The sequence below is a fragment of the Hylobates moloch genome, unplaced genomic scaffold (assembly GCF_009828535.3).
Source record: "Hylobates moloch isolate HMO894 unplaced genomic scaffold, HMol_V3 SCAFFOLD_11, whole genome shotgun sequence".
In the NCBI taxonomy this organism is placed as follows: Eukaryota; Metazoa; Chordata; class Mammalia; order Primates; family Hylobatidae; genus Hylobates; species Hylobates moloch.
Window position 1 is genome coordinate 86,680,764 of NW_026652286.1, and position 19,209 is coordinate 86,699,972.

The window sequence follows — 19,209 nt, forward strand, 5'->3', positions numbered from 1 at the left end:
TGCACAATTCCAGGAGCACCATCAACATGCACTATAATATCAGTGGTGCCTTCTGATTCCCTACCCAACTTGAATTCTCCAGAGTAGTACATAGTCTTGACCCTGTGCACAAAGAATATGGATTTTTATGTGCCTGGATAATTGGACAATTAATTTCATATACCCAGTTCTGGGGAGGAAACCAGAGCTATTAGTTGATTTCATGCCATCAACTTCCTAAACACTTTTATTTACTGAAATTTGGTATTGTACTAAATGTTACAGAAATACAAATGTTACCTAAGTGACTCTTGAGCTTTGAACCTAAATCAGCAAGGGAAATGTTTTACGTAGTTTTTTTTTTTTTTTTGAGGCAGAGGCTCGTTCTGTCGCCCAGACTGGAGTGCAGTGGCGCCATCTCGGCTCACTGCAACCTCTGCCTCCTGGGTTCAAACGATTCTTCTACCTCAGCCTCCAAAGTAGCTGGGATTACAGGCTCCCACCACCATGCCCAGCTAATTTTTGTATTTTTAGTAGAGACGGGGTTTCACCATGTTGGCCAGGCTGGTCTTACACATCTTATTTCCTATTTCTTCATCTTGTGTTTTTTATCCTTTTATTCTCTTTTAAGGATGCAGTTTTTAGTGATGGATTATACATGGAAAGAAATGAAAAAAATGAGTTCAAGGAGAGTTCTTTAATAGTATGCATCAGCCTTCTTATAAATTTACTGGAAATGTCTTCAGAAATGGTTGTCCTTTTCTTTATTAATACATTTTTTAAAATAGCAGTTTTTTTTGAGATTTAATTCAACCACAAAATTCACCAATTTAAAGTATACAATTCAGTGTTTTTTAGTATATTCAGAGTTATGCAACCATCACCACTATCTAATTTCAGAACATTTTTATCACCTCAAAAAGAAGCCCTATATCCATTAGCAGTCACACCTCACATTCCACCCCCAGCAGCCCTAGGCAAACACTCATCTACTTTTTGTTTCTATAGATTTGCCTGTTCTAGACATATTATATAAGTGGAATCATACCATAAATGGCCTCTTATGACTGATTTCTTTCACTTAGCATGTTTTCAAAGTCCATACATGTTGTCACATGCATCAGTATTTTATTACTTTTTATTGCCGTATAATCGATTGTATGGATATATCACATTTTGTTTATCCACTCATCAGTCGATAGGTGTTTATATTGGTTTCACTTTTTAACTATCACAAATAATGCTGCTATGAATATTTTTATACAGGTTTTTTGTATGGACTTATGTCTTCAGTTCTCATGGTTATATACTCTGAGTAGAATTGTTGCATTATATGATAAATGTATGTTTAACCTTTTGAGTAAATACCAGACTCCCTTCCCTTCCCTTCCCTTCCCTTCCTTTCGTTTTTCTTTTTCTTTTTCAGACAGACTTTCACTCTGTCACCCAGGCTGGAATGCAGTGGCGCGATCTTGGCTCATTGCAACCTTCAGCTCCCGGGTTCAAGTGATCTCGTGCCTCAGCCTCGCGAGTAGCTGGGATCACAGGTGTGCACCGCCACACCCAACTAATTTTTGTATTTTTAGTAGAGACAGGGGTTTCACCATGTTGGCCAGACTGGTCTCGAACTCCTGACCTCAGGTGATCTGCCTGCCTCAGCCTTCCAAAGTGCTGGGATTACAGGCGTGAGCAACCGAGCCCAGCCCAGACTGGTTTTCAAAGTGACTGAATCACTTAATAATCCTGCCAGCAATGTTTGAGGGCTCCAACTTCTCTACATCCTTGCCAATATTTGTTATTGTCTATCTTTTTAATTTTAGCTGTCTTAGTGAGGATACAGTGGTATCTCGTCGTGGTCTTGATTTGCAGTTCCCTGGTGACTAATGATATTGAGCATCTTTTCATGTGCTTATTGGCCATTTGTATATTTCCTTAGGAGAAACACATAGCCAAATCCTTTACCCACTTTGTATTATCATTTTTACTTGTCATAAAATACGCAACATAAAATTTATCATCTTTACCTTTTTTAAGCATACAGTTCAGTGGCATTAAGTACATTCACATTCTTGTGTTACCATCACCATGATTCAGTCTCCAGAACTCCTTTCATCTTGCAAAACTGAAACTCTTTTTTTTTTGAGCATTCTTTCCTTCTTTTATTACTACTGAGGTTAAACATTTTCATGTGATTACTGGCCATTCATATTTCTTTGTGGGACAGCTTGGTAACTTCAAAAATAATACTAATGTTTTTCCTGATTATAATATACTTATTGTAGATATGTAGAAAATACAGAAGAATATAATACTATAGAGGAAAAAATTCACATAATTCAAATTATAAAAACAATCATCGCTGCTAATTTTTACTTTTCTCTGCACATGTTTTCTTATAGAACTGATATTCTGGACAAATGTATTTTAGAGTATATGTTTTTTCTTTCCTTTTTTTTTTTTTTTTTTTGAGACAGAGTCTCGCTTTGTTGTCCAGACTGGAGAGCAGTGACTCAATCTCAGCTCACTACAACCTCTACCTCCTGGGTTCAAGTGATTCTCCTACCTCAGCCTCCCGAGTAGCTGGAATGACAGGCACGTGCCACTAAGCTAGGCTAATTTTTGTATTTTTAGTAGAGACGGGGTTTCATGGGCCAGGCTAGTCTTGAACTCCTAACCTCAGGTCCCACCTTGGCCTCCCAAAGTGCTGGGATTACAAGGCGTGAGCCACCATACCCGGCCCTGTTTTCTCTTTTTTGTAAAATTTAATTTAAGTTCCAGGATACATGTGCAGGATGTGCAGGTTTGTTACGTAGGTAAACATGTGCCATGGTTTGCTGCACCTATCAGCCCATCACCTAGGTATTAAGCTCAGCATGCATTAGCTATTTTTCCTGATACTCTCCTTCCCGACAACCCTACCCTGATAGGCCCCAGTGTGTGTTGCTCCCCTCCCTGTGTCCATGTGTTCTCATTGTTCAGCTCCCACTTATGAGTGAGAACATGTGGTGTTTGGTTTTCTCTTCCTATGTTAGTTTGCTGAGGGTAATGGCTTCCAGCTCCATCCATGCCCCTGCAAAGGACATGATCTCATTCTTTTTTATGGCTGCGTGGTATTCCATGGTATATATGTACCACATTTTCTTTATCCAGTGTATCATTGATGGGCATTTGGGTTGATTCCATGTTTTTGCTATTGTGAACAGTGAAAACTGAAACTCTTTATCCATTCAACGATAACTTTCCCTTCCTTCAATCCAGCAACTCATTCTATTTTCGGTCTCTATGAATTTCAGTACTCTAGGCACCTCATTTAAGTGGAATCAGGCAGTATTTGTCCTTCTGTGACTGGCTTATTTCACTTAGCATCATGTTCTCAAGGTTCATCCATGTTGTAACATATGTCAGAATTTCCTTCCTTCTTTTTTTTTTTTTTTTTTTTTTTTTGTTGAGACAGAGTATCACTCTGTTGCCCAGGCTGGAGTGCAGTGGCGCAATCTCGGCTCACTGCAACCTCCGCCCCTGGGATCAAGCAATTCTCCTGCCTCAGCCTCGCTTGTGGTTGGGATTACAGGTGTGCGCTACCACTCCTGGCTAATTTTTGTATTTTTAGTAGAGACGGGGTTTCACTATGATGGCTAGGCTGGTCTCAAACTCCTGACCTCAAGTGATCCACCCGCCTCGGCCTCCCAAAGTGCTGAGATTACAGGCGTGAGCCACTGCGCCCGGCCGTAGAATTTCCTTCCTTTCTAAGGTTGAATAATATTCCAATTTATGTATAGTCCACAGTTTGCTTATCTATTCATCTGTCGGTGGACACTTGGGTTGCTTCTACCCCTTGGCTATTGTGAATAATGCTGCTGTGAACATGTGTGTATAAATACCTGTCCAAGCCCCTGCTTTCAGTTCTCTTGGGTATGTACTCAGAAGTGGAATTGCTGGATTATATGGTAATTTCATCTTTAACTTTTTAAGAAAGTGCCATACTGTTTTCCACAGCAGCTGCACCATTTTACATTTCCACCAACAGTGCGCAAGGGTTCCAATTTCTCCCCATCCTCGCCAACACTTGTTATTTTCTGCTTTTTAAAAAACAGTAGCCATTCTAATGAGTGTGAGTTTGTATCTCATTGTGGTTTTGATGATTTGCTTTTCCTAATGATTAGTGATTGTATTAGGAAGTTCGGGCTGCCATAACAAATACCACAGACTAGGTAGCATAAAAACAGAAATTTATTTCTCACAGTTCTGGAGGCTGGGAGTCCAACATCAGGTTCTGGCTGATTTGGTTCTTGGTGAGAGCCCACTTTCTGACTTTCAGATGGTCACCTTTTCACTGTATACTCACATGGTAGAGAGAGATCTTTCTCTCTTCCTTGTCTTATAGGGCCACCAATCCTGTGAGATTAGGATCCTATCCCTATGACGTCATTTAACCTCACTTACTCCCTATAAGCCCTGTCTCCAAATATGGACACCTTGGAAGTTAGGGTTTCAACATATGGGTTTTGGGGGGACACAGTTTTGCTCATAGCAGTGACCTCGAGCATCTTTTAATGTGCTTATTGATCATTTGTATATCTACTTTAGAGAGATGTCTATTCAAGTCTCTCGCCCATTTTTATTTTTTAGAGATGGAGTCTCGCTCTGTCACCCACTCTGGAGTGCAGTAGCAGGATCTGGGCTCACTGCAAGCTCTGCCTCCTGGGTTCACTCCATTCTCCTGCCTCAGCCTCCCGAGTAGTTGGGACTACAGGCGCCCGCCACCATACCTGGCTAATTTTTGTATTTTTTAGTAGAGACGGGGTTTTGCCGTGTTAGCCAGGATGGTCTCCATCTCCTGAGCTCGTGATCCACCCGCCTCGGCCTCCCAAAGTGCTGGGATTACAGGCGTGAGCCACTGCGCCCGGCCTCACCCATTTTTAAACAGGGCTGCTTGTCTTTTGTTGTCGTTGAGTTGCAGGAGTTCTTTATATCCTGGATAGAAGCCTCTTAGTGGATATGTGATTTGCAAATATTTTCTCCCATTCTGTGGGTTGTCTTTTTCATTTCTTGATGGTGTTCTTTAAAGCACAAAAGTTTTTAATTTTCATGAAGTCTCATTTATTTTTCTCTTGTTGTCATGTCTAAGAAACCAGTGCCTAATTCAAAGTCATGAAGATTTACTTATTCCTATGGTTTCTTTTAAGAGTTTTATAGTTTAAGCTCTTACATTTGGGTGTATGATTCATTCTGAGTTAATGTTTATATACGGTGTGAGATATCCCTTTTTAAAAAATTCCTAAGAACATCTGAGTTTCAGAATGTTCTTTACTAGATTAGATATGAAAAAAATTGGTGAGGGTTTTTTTCTTTTTTCTTTCTTTTTCTTTTTTTTTTGAGACAGAGTCTCTCTCTGTCACCTAGGTTGGAGTGCTGGCCCACTGCAATCTTGACCTCCTGGACTTAAGCAATCTTTCCACCTCAGCCTTCCAAGTAGCTGGGACCACTAGGTGTGTGCCAGCACACCTGGCTAATTTTTAATTTTTTTGTAGAGACAGACTCTCAATGTGTTGCCCAGGCTGGTCTCAAACTTCAGGGCTCAGGCAATCCTCCTGTCTTGGCCTCCAAAAATGGGACTCACAGGGATGAACCACCGTGCCCAGCCAGGAGGGTTTTTAAATTGCTGTTTTTGGGGGTCTTTTAAAAATATCATGAACTCATTGCAGACATGGGAAATCACATCTATTATATCATCTAAAATATATTTCATTTATAATAAGCTCATTCAGTCTGTTTTATAAGCAGAGAAATCCAAACATACGGTAACTTAACAGGAATGGCTGCCAGTAACAGTTGAGCTAACACTCATTGAAAGATTATGAATAATATCTTGATTACAAATCAAAGCTTGGTCTCATCTTTTTAGCCCAAAATTACTAAGACTACATAACATTTTTTAGTCTGATTAATGGTAGAGTAACTAATTAGAGTGGGAAAGAGATTAGCAAATCATTCAAGATGTCAAGGGCAGGCAAAGTGCCATTTTGTTGTAGATAATATAGTAAAGCTCATAGTGACAGGTGTGCATAATAAGTAAGAACTGAGAATACCTAGGTGTTGAAGAGTCTAGGTAATGTTTTTAATATCAGCATTATTTGGTTAAATTTGATTTTCTTCTTCTGAATTTCCTTACTGCTGAATTGGCCTTTGATTTATTGACATTCTAAGATTTAGTGTGGATTTTCTTTTTGCCTTGCAGGATGCAGAGAATCAAATATTAAAGACAAGCGTATGGTACCGAGAGGTAAACAATTATGTTTTCTTCTAAATATATTGCACTCCTGATCTGGATCTGCTGCAAAATATAGTTATTTAAGAAATAGGTATTATCTTTATATTTATGGTTCCTTAGATCTGCAGCAGACCTAATTTATTATAATTCATTTAAGATGTATGGCCCTGGTTTCTGGTTGGGACTACTATCTTTAGGATTCAGATGGGAAGTCCTTTCTCCTAACTGATAGAACCAAGAGGCTGATAAATTGGATTATTAATCCAAACGCCTCTTTAGTTCTTTAGCGAGGCAGACATTGCCCCATTTTGATAAGTTTTCTTTTTGGCTACTCCTAACAGGTCTGGAATGATGAATTTTTATCCTGGAACTCCAGCATGTTTGATGAGATTAGAGAGATCTCCCTACCTCTAAGTGCCGTCTGGGCCCCTGATATCATCATCAATGAGTTGTAAGTGTGCCGGTGTGTATTTCTGTGGGGTTCAGACTGCTTGGTATAGTCAGGCCAGTTGCTGCTTACTTTCAGTCAGTGTCGCTCATTTTTGCTTCTCAAGTTGAAGGAGAGCATGTTGTTGGGACTATTCAGGTTAGAAGTGCCATGGGTTCACATTATTTAAGATACAGATCTGGTTACTAATGTTGAGGTTACTCATTATGTCTGTGTTGTTATAGCAGCGAATGAGTTAACTTATGAGGCTGTCACTGAAAAGCTCATCTTCACCAGGGTGAATCGTCTCATGGAAAATGCGATTCTGTTTTTGCAGGGCTAGGCTGGTCCTGGACCTCACGGTCACTACTATCTCCTAATCAGCCTATGTTTTGAAATGACCAACATCCTCTCTGTGACAACAAGTTCTCTTGTGTTTCATATAGTGTGGACATTGAAAGATCCCCTGACCTTCCCTATGTTTATGTGAACTCATCTGGGACCATTGAGAACTATAAGCCCATCCAGGTGGTCTCCGCATGCAGTTTAGAGACATATGCTTTTCCATTTGATGTCCAGAATTGCAGCCTAACCTTCAAGAGCATTCTGCATACAGGTAAACCATGAGAGATACCCATCAATGCTAGGTTGGTGCACATAGGTGAAATGATATTATACTATCCTTCAGGTCTATTTTATTCTTGCAGAGAATTGGCTATTTAAAAATTGGAATCTCTTCTTGCAGTGTTTTGGCTCCTGCTGTAATCCAGACCAAGTATGATGCTGTAGCCTACTGCAGTTGTTTTGGAAACACAGTGTTAGGCCTCTACTGCCATGGATAATACTATAGAAATCGCAGGCAAGCTCCATCGTTCTACAGAGAGTGTATTCCAAGCCATAAATTCACAGTTGTTGTTTTTTTATGACTAGAAAGATTTTATTCCACATCCCTACCCCCTAATTCAAATAAGGCCAAGGAGACTGTGCCTATGGGGGCAGGAGAACGAGGAAGGATTCGAATTGGGAGCTGGAAAAGTGGGTGGATGTTGGCATCTCTTTCTCTCTGGGAAAGTCAATTGTTTGTGTTGTTTGCAGTGGAAGACGTAGACCTGGCCTTTCTGAGGAGCCCAGAAGACATTAAGCATGACAAAAAGGCGTTTTTGAATGACAGTGAGTGGGAACTTCTATCTGTGTCCTCCACATACAGCATCCTGCAGAGCAGCGCTGGAGGATTTGCACAGATTCAGTTTAATGTAGGTTCTTTACTACCTGTCCCTGTTGCCCGCTTCTCCACAGCCTTTGGCCTCTCTCTTGGGCCAAGGAATTTCTGCTCTATTGCATGTTCTCATTCATTATCACCCAAGAACAGGGACTTCAGTGGGCTCTGAGCATCCACCCACATTCCAGCATTTCACAGAGCAGAGGTTCAGTGGGAGATGCTGGGCCCCTCCAGAAGATAACAGACACCAGAGGCCTGGTATTCAGACACCAGAGGCCTGAACTATGCCCTACAGCAGGAATCCTCCAATCTTTCCACACATACTCACATTATGGCTTCTAATTGCTACTCAGAAAAAACACAGACAAACCCACATACAACAACAACAAATTGGGAAGACTTTCTCATCAACATTATTGTCCTATTATTTTTATTGAGTAAGTTATCAACTAATTCCAGATGCAGATGCATAATATGATAATATTATTAACTTGAATATCTTAAGGGATTAGCCAATAAGACCCACAGAGACCACTGGTAGCTTCTGGATCAGAGGGAACAATTAACCCCCTCAAAATTATGATGGGAACCCACACTCCTCCGATGCAGCCCTTGGCTGCATTGTTCATAGGAAAATTTGTCCAGCATGAAACTGGGGGATGGTGGGGTACAGGACAGTGAAGTCTGCTGATTTGTACTCCAGAGGCAGCCATTGTCCCTTCTTTGGCCCCCTGGGAAACTGTTTTGACATGTGGTCTGCAGCAATTTCACACAACTGGTAAACTACATCGTTAGTATTCAGCAGTGCATTCTTCCTTTCTGCAAAAAGTCAGCTAGTGGTAGTGGTAGTGAGGGAATGGTGGTCCTTCATGCCAAGTAATGGATTCAGTTGAAAAATAGAAACCACAGGCAAGTCAGGACTGCACACAAGATGAATTATCCCAAAAATATACCTTTGGAATAAGAAGGAAAATTTAGACTAGACTAAGGTGCTCTGGTACAATAGATATGCTAAGGGGAGGTGATGAAAGAAACTATCATTCTCTGAATGTGGTGGCTCATGCCTGTAGTCCCAGAACTTTGGGAGGCCAAGGCGGGCAGATCGTTTGAGGTCAGGAGTTCGAGACTAGTCTGGCCAACATGGCAAAACCCCATCTTTACTAAAAATACAAAAACTTGCTGGGCGTAGTGGTGTGTGCATGAGAATTGCTTGAATCCGGGAGGTGGAGGTTGCAGTAAGCCAAGATCGTACCACTGCACTCCAGCCTGGGTGACAGAGGGAGACTCTGTCAAAAGAAAAGAAAGGAAGGAAGGAAGGAAGGAAGGAAGGAAGGAAGGAGGGAAGGAAGGAAGGAAGGAGGGAAGGAAGGAAGGAAGGGAAAGAAGGAAAGAAAGAAAGAAAGAAAGAAAGAAAGAAAGAAAGAAAGAAAGAAAGAAAGAAAGAAAGAAAGAAAGAAAGAAAGAAAGAAAGAAAGAAAGAGAAAGAAAGAAAGAAACTATTATTGAGGTTACAGGTATCCCTCAATTGGTTAAAGGTGTATACAGCTTTCCACCAAAGCTCTTGTTGAATCTGGGCCTCTTAGACACAGTTGTGGTTTGCACCTGACTGATGTATAATGCTGGCTAGTAGTTAATCACAACTCATACCCTCCTCTGATGGTGGGCTTTGGGATCTTGCCTAGAATTCTGCTTGGTTTTAAGCAAAGCTTGCATTGTGGCCTGTTTGTCCACTTTTCTTGTAAGGAAAAGGGAAGGAAAGCAAGCAAGCTTTTTTTTTTTTTTTTAAATTTCAATGAGTTTCTTGGCTAGGAGTAAACACCTCATTAATTTTAAAGATATCAGCCCGCAAACATTATTAATGCAGCCCGAATAATGGAGAGCATTAAAGGGAAATGTGAAGGAGTAGCACATGCAAGGTGGAACATAGTCACCTACCAAGCGCTCCTGAGAACACTGCACACACCATTACCTACACTGCACGGAGGAGACAAACACAGGAAAGAGATGGGGCAGGTAAACAAGGGCATGTGCTTGCATGCACAGGCACACGTGCACACACACACACACATAAACACATTCTCTCTCTCTCTCTCTCCATAGAGCAGCTATTATTTGTAGTTACATGTCACCCTCCTTCACCCTAAATGTTAATTCGTCAACAGCAGCTGAAGGTTTTCTATATACCATCTCCATTTTAATTATGATGAACAGAGACAGTGAGAAGATTGTTTAATGGAAGGGAGGCTTCCCTGGATCTCAGAGCCATGGTCCAGTTCCTCTGCTCTCCTCACTGCCATGCTTCCCCCCTGGGTACGTGTTGAAGTGGAAGTGTGCTGGAGGCAGGTGCAATTTGATTTCATGCTCTTGGAAGTTTTCCATGGGTCCTTTTGCCCCGGGGGTGGACGTGGGTTGTCTAGCAGGGCTGGCTTCCGCCCTGGTCCTCAGGAGCAGAGTAGGGAGAGAATCCTGAGTAGAGTCACAGATCATATTTGGCGGGGCAGGAAGCCAGACTCAGGAGCAATTCTGCAGCTTTAGAAAGACTAAGAGTGGATTCGGTGACGATCACAGTTTTCTGCCTCCCAACCTCGCTCAGCCTCCACGCATTTCTGCTCTGTGCACAGCGCCTAGGCTCATTCTCTTACTCCATACCAGACATCCCACTCTGAATTTAGCAACCAAGTCACCTGGGTTTCCTTCAACAGCCCTTGGCCAGTGTTGTGAAATTCAGAGCCTGATTCTATTATGCCAACACTGGACCTGCCAGCGTCCTGACAGCAAAGTACCATCTCCTCTTAATCTACTCGCCGGCTGTATCTCAGTCCAGGCTGCCCAGCGGGAGGTTGGGGACAGGTAGGGAAGTGAGGAGAAGCAATAATCTATTCTAAATTCATCCTTGCCCTTGGCCTGAGGTACACTGCTGCCATTTATACTACATCAAGTGCTCCGGACGCCCCATGAGTTTCAGCTAATGTGCAATCATAGCTGCCGACTCTGGGACACAAATTGTTTATCAGAGGACACCACGGATGCTTTGGAGTCAGGCTACATTCCACAGGGAGCCCAGAGCACAGGCACTTCTCCCTACAAAGATGTCTGTGTACAGCCTGGGACCCGGTCCAGCAGCCATGGGAGGGGAGGTTTCCTCCAATATATTATTGGAGGTGCTGGTTCCCAGAAACAGCAGGGTGAGCATTTGATTTTGCATGACAGTGGTTTTTTTTTTCTTTAAAGAATGAGGGTAGAAGTGGGAGGAGGTAGGAATACAATTTAGGAACTCATGTTGGATGGAAAAGAGTGGACAGCTGTGGAAACTAAACCGAGCCCAACCACAGATATCCTCACACCGAGTAAAGTGTTTATTTGAGCAGGAATTGGGGTGCCTACAGGGTGTCCTAGAAAATGCAAAGGGGGCATTTGGGAAAGAAAGGTACTTCATTTATCCTCTTTTCCTGTTACAATTTTTTTTCTAGATTAGGTAGAGTAACTGTGTTGAGATACTTATTGAATGCAGCTCATAAACTTGATAGAAGATCAAGATCCCTCTAAGTGCCAGCAGATCATATGAGAGAGAGAGAGGGGGAGAGAGAGAATTTAGAGCCCTAGATATCCTTTCTGGGTCACTCAAGTGATGTGGGAATCACGGACTGACTTTCTGCTAATCCAGCGCAACCCATATTCTAGATCCAAGAAACTCTGACTCCAGTGCTTAAATGGCAGCAACTTTCCTGTGCTTCTGAGTTGGGAATGCTGGGAGGGGCTTTGGAGAGGAGGGAAATGGGCTCTTCTGTATGAAGTGGAGTCTAGGCGTCAAAATTCCAGCTGTGTCATAAAGACGGTCATGCAAAACTGAGTACTGGTGGGGTCTACCATCAACGAGGCAATTACAGGCTAACCTTGGGGCCTATTCCATCTCCAAGGAGCTCTCCACACACACATTCAGAATTAGATTGATCTCTTTCATTAACATCAATAGGCTCCAAATACCTTTGTGTACTTATTATTACCTGGCTTTAATGGATAATGAAATTGTGGCATAATATTGCTAACACCTGAAGGGTGTCTAATGGGGAACATGGACTGAAACTAAAGTGCTTTTTCTTCCCTTTCTGTGGAATTTAAAGGCACCAGCTCCTTTAGTCCATTAGAAATGATAGGCTGTATGTAGGGGCAGTTTTGCAGAGAGCAGTGTCTCACTGAGGAGGCGACATGCCTTCTACTCAGCAGAAGCAGGAGTCACTGCTCCTTGCATGATCCGCAGAGATGTTGCCCTCAGAAAGACTGACCTCAAGAGGGTAGCCTCCATTCGGGCTAACTCCACACTTCCATTATATTGGAACTAAAAGTAGCGCTGCTACCAGACTCCAATACAATTCAATGAACACCTTTTGAGTTCTTACCATGTGCCAGGCTCCATGGTGAACACTTAGGACATAAAGATGAACAAATGAAGGTTCCTGACATCTATCACAGATCCACAAAATCTGCCCAGGGAGACATAATAGCAATAACCACAAAGCTGAGCACTTACTCTATGCCAGGCACCATTTTAAAGTTTGTACCTATAATCCTCACATCCCTAGGAGATGGGTGCTCCAAGTATCTGCATTTTTACAAATAAATGAATTGAGGTGCAGAGAAGTTAAGTAACTTACAGGAGGCTGCAAGGTGACTGGTGGGGCCTGGACTTGAACCCAGGCAACTTGACTCCAGAAACTATGTGCCTAATCCTATATCATGCTGACATACGACTAAAGGCAGTGCAGTACATTCTGGTCCATTCTTTGCCATTTGCCCACTGTGCATTACTTGGCAGGTCACGTGTATTAGTGACACAAGGCTGCCACAACAAAGTAGCCCAAACTGGGTGGCTCAAAATAACAGAAATTCATTTTCTGGCAGTTCTGTAGGCTATAAATCTGAAATCAAGACTTGGGCAGGGTTGGTTCCTTCTGGGCATTCTGAGGGAGTAATACAATAGGCCAGGTGCGGTGGCTCACACCTGTAATCCCAGCACTTTGGGAGGCCCAGGCAGGGGGATCACCTGAGGTCAGGAGTTCGAGACCAGCCTGGCCAACATGGTGAAACCCCGTCTCTAGCGGAGCTTGCAGTGAGCCGAGATCACACCACTGCACTCCAGCCTGGGCGACAGAGTGAGACTCCATCTCAAAAAAAAAAAAAAAAAAAAGGAACCCCGTCTCTACTAAAAATACAAAAAATAAGCCAGGCATGGTGGCACACACCTGTAGTCCCAGCTACTTGAGAGGGTGAGGCAGGAGAATTGCTTGAGCCTGGGAGGCGGAGGTTGAGCTGAGATCGCGCCATTGCACTCCAGCCTGGGCAACAAGAGCGAAACTCTGTCACACTCACAAAAGTAATACAATATATTGCATAACAAGTGGTTTCAGAAGGAAGATTTTAGTTTCAAAACAGTTTCTCACTTACCAGCTGTGTGAGTTTAAACAAGGAATTCAGCCTCTTTGAAACTCAGTTTCCTTGTTTGTAAAATGAAGTTAATGATACCCAGCCCTTAAAGTTGTGAAGACTGAGTAAGTTAAGTTTATGAGCCACTGAGTCTGGTGCCTGGCACACAGCAAGTGGTAAGTAAATGCTAGCTGCTGCTTCTTATTATAAGTATTAATAATATTAATATTAGCTCTGTGTAAAACTTAAAGGATTTTTTTCTCTTTTCCAAACCAAAAAGTAACCTGAAACATATTTCTAAGATAAATTAGACAGATTTTTCACATTATGCAAAAACGTTTGGACTTTGGGGAGCATTCCTGGCTATGAATTTGGCCAAATCTGAGTCTGTTGGCCTAGATCCTCTTTTCATCAGACCGCTTGTTCCTGGCCAGGTGGTGATGCGCAGGCACCCCCTGGTCTATGTCGTGAGTCTGCTGATTCCTAGCATCTTTCTCATGCTGGTGGACCTGGGGAGCTTCTACCTGCCACCCAACTGCCGAGCCAGGATTGTGTTCAAGACCAGTGTGCTGGTGGGCTACACCGTCTTCAGGGTCAACATGTCCAACCAGGTGCCGCGGAGTGTAGGGAGCACCCCTCTGATTGGTAAGCAGCCTCGGGGTCACTGGACACTCATCTTACATGACACCTGGAAAGATCTGATGCTGGCCAGGCATGGTGGCTCACACCTGTAATATCAGCACTTTGAGAGGCCAAGGTGGGAGTATCCCTTCAGCTCAGGAGTTCAAGACCAGCCTAGGCAACATAGTGAGAACTTATCTCTACTAATAATTTTAAAAATCAATAGGGCGTTGAGTGTGTACTCACTACAACCTCCGCCTCCTGGGCTCAAGCGATTCTCCTGCCTCAGCCTCCCGAGTAGCTGGGATTATAGGTGCACACCACTACACCCAGCTAATTTTTTGTATTTTTAGTAGAGACGGGGTTTCACGATGTTGGCCAGGCTGGTCTCGAACTCCTGACCTCAGGTGATCCGCTCACCTCGGCCTCCCAGAGTGCTGGGATTATAGGCATGAGCCCACCGTGCCTGGCCTGTTTGTTTGTTTTTATCCCCAATTTCAACCAGTTACCCAAAGTGACTGAGCCATTGATTTCAGCTATTCAGGAAGCTGAGGCAGGAGGATTGCTTGCGTCTAAAAGTTTGAGTCTGCAGGGAGCTATGATCCCACCACTGCACTCCAGCCTGGGTGACAGAGCAAGAAGGGAAGGGGAGGGGAGGGGAGGGGAGAGAAAGAGAGAAAAGAAGGAAGGAGGGAAGGAAGGAAGGAAGGAAGGAAAAAAAAAAAAGAGCAAGCCAGATGCAGTGGCTCACACCCATAATCACAACCCTTTCGAAGGCTGAGGCAGGAGGATTGCTTGAGCCCAAGAGTTCAAGACAACATAGTGAGGCCTTGTCTCTCTCGCTCTCTCTCTCGTTTTTTTTTTTTTTTTTTGAGATGGAGTCTTGCTGTGTCTCCAGGCTAGAGTGCAGTGGCACGATCTTGGCTCATTGCAACCTCCTCCTCCTGGGTTCAAGCGATTTTCCTGCCTCAGCCTCTGGAGTAGCTGGGACTATAGGTGCCCGCCACCATGCCCGGCTAATTTTTTGTATTTTAGTAGAGACGGGGTTTCACTATGTTGGCCAGGATGGTCTCGATCTCCTGACCTTGTGATCTGCCCACCTCAGCCTCCCAAAGTGTTGGGATTACAGGCATGAGCCACCACGTCCGGCCATGAGGCCTTGTCTCTACAAAAAATAAAAAAAATTAGCCTTGTGTGGTGGTGTGTGCCCGTAGTCCCACCTATTCAGGAGGCTGAGGAGGGAGAATCACTTCAGCCCAATAGGTTAAGGCTACAGTGAGCCATGATTGCACCACTGCACTCCAGCTTGGGCAATAGAGCAAGACCCTGTCCCTAAAGAAAACAAAAAAATCTGATGCTGCATTTCAGACTGGAGGCTAACTGCACCTCTTCTGGCTTCTCTCAGGGCACTTCTTCACCATCTGCATGGCCTTCTTGGTTCTCAGCTTAGCTAAGTCCATCGTGTTGGTCAAACTCCTCCATGATGAGCGGCGTGGTGGACAGGAGCAGCCCTTCTTGTGCCTTCGAGGGGACACCGATGCTGACAGGCCTGGAGTGGAACCCAGGGCCCAGCGTGCTGTGGTAACAGGTGTGTGAGAAGCTTTGTGTTTCTCTCCTGTCTGGATTGATCACCTTAAAAATTCATTCTCGTTGGTGATGTACTAGGTATTGCGTTGGCCTATGTGAAAAACCTAAAACAACTGCTTCTTAGCCTGGGTGTGGCATTTTATATTATCTCTCTGGAGACTGAAGGCTGCCTCCTTCTGGCTTTCTAGAAAGTCTCATTTTGTTGTTTTGTTGTTTGTTTTGGTTTGGTTTTTTTTTTTTTTTTTTTTTTGAGACGGAGTCTCGCTCTGTCGCCCAGGCTGGAGTGCAGTGGCGCAATCTCGGCTCACTGCAAGCTCCGCCTCCCAGGTTCACGCCATTCTCCTGCCTCAGCCTCTCCGAGTAGCTGGGACTACAGGCGCCCGCCACCACGCCTGGCTAATTTTTTGTATTTTTTAGTAGAGACGGGGTTTCACTGTGGTCTCGATCTCCTGACCTCGTGATCCGCCCGCCTCGGCCTCCCAAAGTGCTGGGATTACAAGCGTGAGCCACTGCGCCCGGCCTGGTTTGGTTTTTTGAGACAGGGTTTTGCCATGTTGCGCAGGCTGGTCTCGAACTCCTAGGCTCAGGCGATCTTCCCTCCTTTGCCACCCAAAGTGCTGAGATTGCAGGTATGAGCCACTGCGCTCAGCTGAAAGTCTAATTTTGGCTTGAAGTTCAGGCCCTCAGTTACTCTTTGTTTTGACAGAGTCTCGCTCTGTCGCCCAGGCTTGAATGCAGTGGCACAATCTCTGCTCACTGCAGCCTCTGCCTCCCAGGCTCAAGCTATTCTCCTGCCTCAGCCTCCCAAGTAGCTGGGACTATAGGCGTGTGCCACCATGCCTGGCTAATTTTTGTATTTTTAGTAGAGACGGGGTTTCACCATGTTGGCCAGGCTGGTCTCAAAGTCCTGACCTCAGGTGATCCGCCCACCTCGGCCTCCCAGAGTGCTGGGATTTACAGGTGTGAGCCCACCATGCCTGGCCTGTTTGTTTTTATCCCCAATTTTAACCAATTACCCAAAGTGACAGAGCCATTGATTTCAGAATAGCACAGCGCTGGCATGCACGTGCACACATGCATACATGGAGCTTGTGTACATTTAGGCTCTAGTTGCTTAATGTGAACAAGTATAAGAATCATCCCAGCCCCTAAAACTCCTACTGAGTCCATATGGGCTGACCTCTAGCTCAGAAAATCTCCTGAATGGATCTAGCACACATACACCCTGCTTACATAATACAGCTCTGAGGTGTTCTCCGAGGCTTCCTGCAGTACAACTTTGCCTCGCCTAATCGGGTGGGGAGAGTAGCCAACCCAAACACAACCCACTGCTCAGTTTCACCTACAACTTTCCTTGAAGGATGAGGCCATCAGCTTCAAGAGAAAGTCCAGGTGGGTCTTGGTAGTCCCTGGCTCACCCAGGGTGTTTTCCTCCATCACACAGAGTCCTCGCTGTATGGAGAGCACCTGGCCCAGCCAGGAACCCTGAAGGAAGTCTGGTCGCAGCTTCAATCTATCAGCAACTACCTCCAAACTCAGGACCAGACAGACCAACAGGAGGCAGAGTGGTTGGTCCTCCTGTCCCACTTTGACCGACTGCTCTTCCGAAGCTACCTTTTCATGCTGGGGCTCTACGCCATCACTCTGTGCTCCCTCTGGGCACTGTGGGGTGGTGTGTGAAGACTGAAGTGTTCTGATCTCAATAATTGTGCTGGCACTTAGAAGAGAGAAGACAGGGAATAATAGTGGGTTAAAAAGCTTTCTGGGTCGGGTGTGGTGGCTCTTGCCTATAGTCCCAGTGCTTTGGGAGGCCACAGCAGGAGGATTGCTTGAGCCCAGGAGTTCGAGACCAGCCAGGGCAACATAGTGAGATGGCATCTCTACCAGTAAATAAATAAATAAAAAATAAATAAATAAATAGCTGGGCATAGTGGCTCATGCCTGTACTCTCAGCTACTTGGGAGGTTGAGGTGGGAGGATTGCTTGAGCTCAGGATTTCAAGGCTGCAGTAAGCCATGATTGCACCACTGCAGCCTGGGCGACAGAGCAAGACCCTGTCTCAAAAAAAATAAAATAAAAGGCTTTCTGCCATCATTGCCTCTCCATTGAGTCCAGCTTCATACACTTAATAGTCTGCTGTGTGACCCAGGAATCATATGTTCATGAAAATGTATAAGGAGTATGAGTATACAGTAAAAAAGTAAACTTTCCTTCTTATCCCAGTCCACTCACCCAAAGTAACCACTGTTAGTAATTTCTTCCAGAAGATTTCTAGGCACACGCTTGCATTTATGTATGCTTAAGCAGTTTTTAAAAAAGTGTAAGATGGCTCCATCTTCCAGCCCTGCCTTGGCCATTTATTCAGTCACCCATTCAACAAAACCTTTATTGAGTATTAAGTCCCAGGCATTATGTTAGGCACACCAGAGAATACAAAATAAGTCAGCACAGGTTATTATTCATTTGATGTGATTCCCATGGTCAACCTGGTACCAACCAACCAGAGCATAAAATTCCTGCCATATCCCTCCCCTTCTGAGGCTCTTGTTACCACTTCCCAGCTAAGTCCACTGCCTCCACCCTCTTCCTGTGCCTCCTCAGCAGTGCATCCCCACTGGAGAGAACCCAGGTGCCAAGGCTTCTCTCTCTCTCTCTCTCTTTTTTTTTTTTGAGGCAGAATCTTGCGCTGTCACCAGATTCGAGTGCAGTGGCGTGATCTTGGCTCACTGCAACCTCCGCCTCCTGGGTTCAAGCAATTCCCCTGCCTCAGCCTCCTGAGCAGCTGGGACTACAGGTGCATGCCACCACACTCAGCTAATTTTTTGTATTTTAGTAGCAGGTGCCAAGGCTTCTAAGCCCAGTCTAGCACATCATTTAGTCCACACACAAGGGGCAACGCACAGAGTGGGAGGACAGGCATAGCCCACGGTCCTTTGCTTTAAGGAAGTTATAATCCACTGTCCCTGAACTAGTCAGCTAGGAAATACTACACACTAAGTAGCTTTAAGAGAGATTTATTTTCTCACCAGTCTGGAAGCTAGAGGCCTAGGATCAAGGTGCAAACAGGGTGGCTTTCTTCTGAGCCCTCTCCTTGGCTTGCAGGCTGCTGACTTCTTGCTGTGTTTTCACATGACCTTTCCTCTGTGCATGCTTATGTCTGTGGCCAGATTTTCTCCTCTAACAAGGGCACCAGTGTTGTTGGCTTAGGGTCCATCCTAGTGACTTCTTTTAACCTTAATCACTTTTTCAAGGCCCTATGTTTAAAGAGTCATATTCTGAGTACTAGGGGTTAGGATGTCAACATATGAATGTTGGGGAGTGGGCAGCAGACAGAGGGGACATATTTCAGCCCATAACACTAGTGATTCTGGAGGTTTAGGAAGTCCAGAATCTGCAGAGTAGGCTGGCAGGCTGGAAGCCTGGGGAAGAGTTGCAGTTTGAGTCCAAAAGTGGCAGAATTTCCTCTTCTTCCAGGAAGGTGAGTCTTTTTCTATTAAGGCCTTCAACTGATTGGATGAGGCCCACGATATTATAGCCAGTAATCTGCTCTACTCAAAGTCTACTGATTTAAGTGTTAATCTCATCTAAAAATTACCTTCCTGGAAACATATAAAGTTTGACTAAATATCTGTGTATCATGGTCTAGCTATGTTGACACATAAAATTAACCATCACAGTCCTGAC

The 19,209-nt window shown here is 44.2% G+C and overlaps 1 protein-coding gene across 1 annotated transcript in view; it reads left to right on the top strand.

Annotated features, from left to right (window-relative positions):
- The window catches only part of HTR3B (5-hydroxytryptamine receptor 3B), a 36,182-nt gene extending 18,977 nt beyond the window's left edge, over positions 1-17,205 (top strand). The window contains exons 3-9 of the mRNA XM_032168125.2: positions 6,218-6,262; positions 6,592-6,701; positions 7,124-7,293; positions 7,773-7,930; positions 13,752-13,962; positions 15,344-15,526; positions 16,970-17,205. Coding sequence (XP_032024016.1) covers positions 6,218-6,262; positions 6,592-6,701; positions 7,124-7,293; positions 7,773-7,930; positions 13,752-13,962; positions 15,344-15,526; positions 16,970-17,205 — 1,113 coding nt within the window. The remainder of the gene's footprint in view (positions 1-6,217; positions 6,263-6,591; positions 6,702-7,123; positions 7,294-7,772; positions 7,931-13,751; positions 13,963-15,343; positions 15,527-16,969) is intronic.
- The last annotated feature ends 2,004 nt before the right edge of the window (positions 17,206-19,209 follow it).